Consider the following 7,828-nt stretch of genomic DNA (forward strand, 5'->3'; position numbering starts at 1 on the left):
TTGCGCCCTTGTCTGTGTCAGGAATCAATGTCTTCAGCTCATCCGCCGTAGCTTCGATAGCCCTTACTCGAGCTCTAGTCATTGGTCCACGTGATGTCGTGGGAGACGAAGGTAGGTCCATAGGGATGACCGTAGGATGCTCCGCATCACTATATCTCTTTCTTTCCCAGTCTAACGGATTTACTTGCCAATAAGAAACAAATTATCCAAGGGTAATTTTGTCATCATATCTCTATAATTGTGTGCCTTGATCACCGTGCCCAAAATAATACATCTTACATAAAGAAACAGAGGAAATAGTTACTAGACTACTAGTGATATAATTACCATACTAATGACATAGCTACCAGGGTATTCATACTACAGTTACCAATTGTAGCAGTTATGCAATGTGTTATAGTTACCAACATGACTATTATGTAAGTTACCGGGCTGCACGTGTTATAGTTACCAACATGACTGTTATGTAGTGCTAATCAAATACTCCCTCCGTCCCATAATGTAAGACGTTTTTTACACTACACTAATGTGAAAAAACGTCATACATTATGGGACGGAGGGTTTACGGGGCTGCTCATGTTAAAGTTACAACTTGACTACTAAAGTTATCAGGACACTAAGCTATCATTATCAGACTACCAATGCTAAAGTTATCAACATAACAATTGTACTTTCGGTCATGACTGTTATGGATTTATTACCACTTACCAGACTGCTAATCATATAATTATGAGGCTGCTCATGTTAAAGTTATCACTTGACTACTAAAGTTATCAGGATACTGGGCTATCATTATCAGACTACCAATGCTAAAGTTATCAACATAACAATTGTACTTTGGGTCCCTATAAGGGGTTTATTACACCCCCTTGTACTTTAGGTCAAACTTTAACCTTAACCATAGATTTGATTTGCAAAGTACTCCCTCCGTCCCAAAATAAGTGACTCAGAGTACAAAGTCTGAGTCACTTATTTTGAAACGGAGGAAGTATAATACTTACTCTTTCCTACGATATAAGATGTTATCACAACCAATGTACTCATATATTATTAATTGTAACTAACATCTTACATTATGGGCGGAGAGAATGTCATAAAATTTATACTGTTGGATTCGTATTGGAAAGAAGTTTTCATTTATATAGTTTTGTTACATATAACAAATATTTTGTTACGCTGTATGGTCGAACTTTGGCTCAAAGTGTGAGGGGCCTAACAAACACGGCCAGAGGGGAATTGCATTCCATAAATATATCATCTTAATCATGATTTATAGTCAGTTTTCTCCTAAAACTGACTACACCCGAGGGCAATTTCTAAAGTCCCAACTACTAATTACAATGCTCATCAGAAGGCCGTTCCCTGGAATGCTCGTCAATTTCTTCCAGGGAGGAACATACCAACAATAAATGAATCCCACTCAATCCCGTCCACACCAGTTAGATAACAACGAGCATCTGCTTCCAAGTATTGCATTTCCCTGTTGCAAATTGCAGATCCTGGCAGAATGGAAGCAAATCTAAGCATTTTCGGATGATGAGTCTCCCGAGGATTTGACTCCTTAGACCTAGTTTATTCTTCTCCTTCAACTAGTCTTCCACGTACCCATCTCATCTTAGACTTATTAGCAGGTGAGGACACATTCTCTAGTGGCTCTGCTGAAATAAATTCTGTTGTATCTGCTGCAATCCGGTCGATCTGGTCGTTATTGACCACTTGCTCACTGATACATAGATCATTTGTTCCAAGATTTCCGTTCACATCTTGAGCTGTTGAAAAAGCTGAAGGAAGCAAATAAGCTCTTTCCATGGAGTTCTCTATCCTCTGAAACATACTGAGTTGTTCCTTTTCACCTAGTGCAGACACATCAAAATAGAAATCCATGCCATTAACAGTCCTTGGAGGTAGCTTCATTCCATTTACAGATTTGTTCTCTTGTTTAATAAGGTCATTTTGGTTCTCCAACTTGTGCAGTTCCGAGACACCTGAGTCATCCGAGGTATCATCAGAAGAACTTTCTGCTGGCCCATCATTATCATCAACACCTTCGAGTGACATTCTTGCCTCTGTAACAAGCTTTCTAGCTTCTATAAGTGATGCTTGAGCAAATGGAATTTTCGCTGCAACAGGCTCAAGAGCATTTGCAGCTTTCTCGGCTTCTACAATGAGTGACCTGATGGTAAAAGAATAAGAAAACAACTTACAATGAGACAGTTAAATTTTAAAATGTCTTGCATGTATAGATGGCATGTTAGTTTTCTGACAGGAAATAGTGTAAACTAGGTATGAAGTAAAAGCACCCCGGAAAATTCAACTGCAAGTGTGATTGCAGTGCACTAATGCGATATATTCGTATGTTTTTCTTTCCATTCTTTGTTTTTCCGGAAAAAACTTCCGATCCATTCATCAAACATCATGGCAGTACAAAGAACACAAGAAATAATAAAAATTACATCTATGCCCGTAGACCACCTAGCGACGACTACAAGCACTGGAGCGAGCCGAAGACGCGCCGCCATCATCGCCCCTCCCTCACCGTTGACGGGCAAACCTTGTACTGACATGTATATTGTTTGGATTTTTCCAAAGACTTTTTCACAGATATGTGGTCTTGATTTTTCCCAATAGTAACAAACGGACTAGATGCGTCATGTGTGTAACAGCCGAGAGTAATACCCTCATTAAATTTTGCTTGTTAATTTATTTATTTTGGCATCATCATGTCGTCATGCTTAAACTTGAAATGAGGTAGCTAAAACCCTCAATACATTAAACCAAACCCAAACCATAATTACTTTTATCATTTTATTTTATTAGGGAATTACAAAACCATTTCCCTTTTTGGTGTTTTGCATGATAGCCTTTCAAACTTTGCACATGGCCTTTCTACAATACTTAGAGGCTACAAAGCATGGATACAGCAGAAACAGCCGAATTGCCGTCCTAGTACGGGGGTATACGGGGACACGCGCGGATACGCCAGGATACACGTATCCCGCAGTATCCCATCTTTTCCGAATTAAAAAAAGGGGAAAGAAATCGGGATACGGCAGATACGGTGTGGACACGGTGGGGACTCGAGGCTGCAGCTGCCTGGACTCGCTTCTCTGGTCGCCGGCTCGCCGACGCCGTTTCCCCCAAGCCCAGCTCTTCCCCCGACGAAGAACATCCATCAAGCAGAGAGGAAGATGGCAAGGTGTTCGAGGACAAGGAAGAAGGACCAGGCGGGGAGAAAGATGGGGACTGCAGCCAGCAGAGAGGAAGAAGATATAAACGGCGGCGCAGTCTTTTCTTCTGCTCTCTGCAGCTCTCAGGCGGTGGAGGAAACGAGAAGAGAACGGCTAGAGGAGCTGACTAGTCTAGGGTTTCAGGAACTGGACCTTATATGGGATCTGAGTGGAGAGCTACATGGCCTGAGTGGAGGGTTCGTATGGACATAGGCTGCCCCAAAGTCTTTTCTCAATAGAAATGAGGCAACATATATCCAGTAATTCCTTTACAAAAAACATATATCCAGTAGAAAATCTCTGATCTAAAAATTATCATTAAATCTTTATTACATGCCGGTATTTTTTTCTATATATTTATATACCCCGCCGTATCCCCGAATGGCTGTTTCTAAAAAATGCCGTATCCCACGTCCCAGTATGCGTATCCCCGTCTTTCTGTCCCCGTGTCCGTGCTTTTTAGCTTAGAGGCTACCCAATTTGTTTCATGATTTTATCCCTAACCTATCACCTACATTTAGTTCAAACCCAAAATTGATTTTAAATGGATTAACATTCCAGAAAATATAAACATGATTCCAAAAATTATGAATCTTTTTGTGAGGCCTTGATATATATTCCAGAGAAGGTTCACAAAAAATTGCATAAAGATTGGATCTAATTTGAACCTCCAAAACATTTTTAAACAGAAGATATTCCATTTTTTGTAAAAGAAAAAGAAAAAGGAATTCTTTTAAGTCACACAGCCCACGGCCCAAATACCCCTTCGCACTGGTTATTCCCTACCTCTATGGCAGCACGATCCCACGATCACATTGACGGCAATGTCAATTTCACGGGCTGAACAGCGTCGCCTTGGCCTATATAGCTGCCCCCGACCTAGCCTAGCCACCCTCTACCCTCGCTCGACGTTGCCGCTCTCCTCCTCCACCTACAGAGGCCCCTATTTTTCGCACGTCCTTTGACCGATCCAAGCACACCGTTGTGTTCATGGTGAGCTCCTATAATGAAGCCCCCTATTTTCTGCAATGTTGGTAGCTCTAGGACCCTTAGCGTGTATCCAGTCTCGTCCTTACTACCCGGGTCCATCTTTCTCGACCTTTTCTGTGAAGGATACCTCTTTCCTCACTTTTCCCCGACACTTCTATCACTAATGTTGAGTCCTTGTCCAGCCATCCCACTCTTCTGCTAATTCGACTGTTGTAGATACGACACCGTCATCTCCTATGGTTTCCTCACCTCACTTGTCACGGGATCTGCACCTTCATTGCCAGTGGTTTCTCCGTCTCCATCACCTGAGCCTATCCCGATGATTCCTCGTATTCTTCCATCTTTTCCTCAGTATTATACACGTCGTTCACGTGTTGTGGATGCGTCTACTAATGTGTCATCTTCCTTGTGACAGCCTACTTATGCCTTACGTACTCACCCCTTGACCGCTATGGTTTTTCTAGCGCTGGCGCTGCAACTTCTTATCGTGATGTTCATTCCAAATGGCAGCTTACCATAGCAGAGGAGATTGTTGCTCTTGAGCTCACCGACACGTAGGAACTTGTTTCTATTCCTCCATGTGCTCGTCTCGTCACTTGTAGCTGGGTCTATAACTCACACGGATGGTTCTCTTGAGCGCTACAAAGCTCGTCTTGTAGCTCATGTCTTTCAACAGGAGCATGGTCGTGATTATGATGACTTCTGCTCCTATGCCCCATATGACCATTGTTCGCACACTTCTTGGCGTGGCCTCTATTAGCCATTGGTCTGTCTCAGCTCGATGTCAAGAATGCCTTCCTTAATGGTGAGTTGCGTGAGGAGGTTTACATGCAGCCACCACATGGGTATTTTGTTCCTGATGGTATGGTACGTCATCTCCGTCGCTCTCTCTATGGCCTTAAGCAAGCCCCTCGTGCTTGGTTTGAGCGTTTCGCCTCTGTGGTGATTGTTGCTGGTTTTTCGACAAGCACTCATGATCCTGAGTTGTTTGTCCACCTTTCTTCTCATGGTTGGACTCTTCTCCTATATGTTGATGACATGATCATCACTAGCGACGACCCTAAGTACATTGCCTTTGTGAACGCATGTCTTAGTGAGTAGTCTATTATGTCTGATCTTGGCCCTCTTCACTGTTTTCTTGGGAGTGAGGTTTCTACTACCTCTGATGGCTTTTTTATTTCCCATGAGAAGTATATCCATGATCTTGTCCATGTTGCTCTTACTGATAAGCACACCATTGAGACTCCCATGGAGCTCAATATTCACCTCACCGTGCTACTGATGGTGACCCCTTGTCTGATCTGGCGTTGTATTGTCATCTTGTTGGGAGTCTAGTCAATCTAGTTGTCACTCGTCTGCGTATCTCATATATTGTTCATATTTTGAGTCAGTTTGTTTTTGCTCCCACTTCGGCTCACTATAGTCACTTTCTTCGTGTTCTTCAATATCTTCGTGACGCGCTCTCTCGCCGTCTTTTCTTTCCGCTCTCCAGTTTGTTACAGCTTCAAGACTATTCGAATGCTACATGGGCTAGCCATGCTCAGATCGCCGTTCACTTTTTGCTTACAGTGTTTTTCTTGCTGGTTCTCTCATTTGCCTAGAAGACGGAGCAACAAATTGCAGTTTCCTGCTCGAGTGCAGAGGCTGAGTTGCGAGCTATGGCTCTTTTAACGGCAGAGATGACTTAGTTATGGTGATTACTACAGGAGTTTGGTGTGTCTGTTATTACACCTACTACACTCTTGTCTGATAATACACGTGCTCGAAGTATTGCGCGCGATCCTATGAAACATGAGCTCGCCAAGCATATTGGTGTTGATGCTTCTTTTGTGCGCCCTCATGTGCAGGATCAGGTTATTGCTCTTCAGTATGTGCCTTCCAAGTTACAGTTGGCGGATTTCTTTACGAAGGCCCAAACTAGAGCCGAGCATGGATTTTATCTCTCCAAACTAAGTGTTGTGGATCCACCATGAGTTTGAGGGGTGGTGTTAAGAGTTATATTATTTTCCATTTATAGCCTGATTTATTTTCCCTAAGGTATGAGGGGTTTCATGCATATTTACCACCTCTACATGTATATATATCGGCCTAGGTCCACCTGGAAATACAAGTTGCATATTTCCTAACAATATCTACTTGATGCTGCTATGGGTAGTTGAACCTGGCTCTGATACATTTATGTTGTGCTATGGATATACTTATGTTACTATGTAATGAAGGCAAAGGTGGGAGGCCATGTTTTATGCAATCGGTGTTTTGTTCCACTTGAGCCGACACTAGGACCCGAGTTTTATCTTGATCCAAGACCGAGCTTACTCAACCTCTCGTTGGGGAATTTATGGGACCCATTGCGACCTAGACCTAAACCTCTAACCTCTCCATGGGCCACATAGTTCGGGCTTTCCGTTACGTCCAGTTGAGTTGCGAATGAGATATGTTTATGATGATGATGTTGTTAATGTTATAGCTAGCCGTTGCATACATATAGGCAAGGTTGTCAGAACCGTGATTCTGAACTGGATCGAAGCTTTGATGGTAGGATCGCAAATCATAGAATCTTCACTATCAGAATCGTAGAAACGTAGATACTAATAATCAAAATCATAGAACCATAGGGGTTCATTTGGATCGTAAAGTGGTAGAATCGTACAATAGAATCATGATTCTGACAACCTTGCATATAGGAGTGTGGCGCGGCAACCATTTATCTTGCTGCTCTAGCCGCTCACAATGGTTGAGTCTGTTTCGGAGCATCGGCTAGACTCACAATTCAGGCACAACTCAGTTGGGTGGCTCCTTGGACTTGTTTGCAACATATGAGAAGTGTCGTGGCCACTCTCCCTCCGCCGACACACCCCGTGTGTGCTATTCTCGAGGGCATCAAGGGGTTGTTTGGTTCTCGCCAGTGTCGGCCATGCCAATGTTGGCGAGCCAAATACTTGGTGCAGGATCTGGGGGCCAAAATTTGTCAATGATTTGGCGTCAAAGTGAACTGGAGGAGCCTGGGTGGGCTGGGCGCACCAAAAAATTGGTGCCCATCCCAACGGGACGCCAAGCCTGATCAACGACCAAAATTTTGGATCGGCAGGTGAGGGTTGTAATCCAAACAGCCCCTAAGAGCGTTTGGCGTTTGTTAGGGTAAATTGGTACGCCCCTGCAGGGTTAAATCTATTCGAATAGCCCTGTCCACGGTTATGGACGACTTCAACATTTTGTACTTAATCATAGAACAACTTCAACAAATATTTAATAAACTTGCCGCCGTGTGAGCATTGTTTGTAAAGCGTCCCTCAGAGCGCCCTCCAGGCTCAAAAGCATCCAGCTCACTTTAGACATGTGTCTAAGGCGTGCCTTAGACATTAAAGCGTCTGAAGCGCCCGCTTAGGCGTCCTGATTGGCGCTTTAGTACAGAGAGGACGCCATAGACTTGCCAAGCAGGGAACAGAGATTTCTGGCGGGAAAAAAGGGCTGGGCGGGAACACAAGGGCAGGAAAACTGGGCTCACATGTGAAACAGTTACAGGAGAGGAAAGAGAGAGAGAACCAAAACCAGGGCGTGCAAATCTCCAGGCTTTCAGCTCTCTCCTCTCCTCTGGCAGCAGCTTCCGCCTC

General features: G+C 43.6%; 1 protein-coding gene across 1 annotated transcript; it reads right to left on the minus strand.

Moving 5' to 3' along the window:
• Window positions 1–1,204: 1,204 nt before the first annotated feature.
• Window positions 1,205–7,744, minus strand: LOC119348597. Its single transcript, XM_037616602.1, has 2 exons — window positions 7,723–7,744; window positions 1,205–2,173 (listed from the first exon to the last, which is right to left on the minus strand). Coding segments are annotated over exons 1-2 (603 nt in total). The 5' UTR covers window positions 7,725–7,744; the 3' UTR covers window positions 1,205–1,572.
• Window positions 7,745–7,828: the final 84 nt, after the last annotated feature.

Source organism: Triticum dicoccoides, unplaced genomic scaffold, assembly GCF_002162155.2.
Source record: "Triticum dicoccoides isolate Atlit2015 ecotype Zavitan unplaced genomic scaffold, WEW_v2.0 scaffold97374, whole genome shotgun sequence".
Lineage (NCBI taxonomy): Eukaryota > Viridiplantae > Streptophyta > Magnoliopsida > Poales > Poaceae > Triticum > Triticum dicoccoides.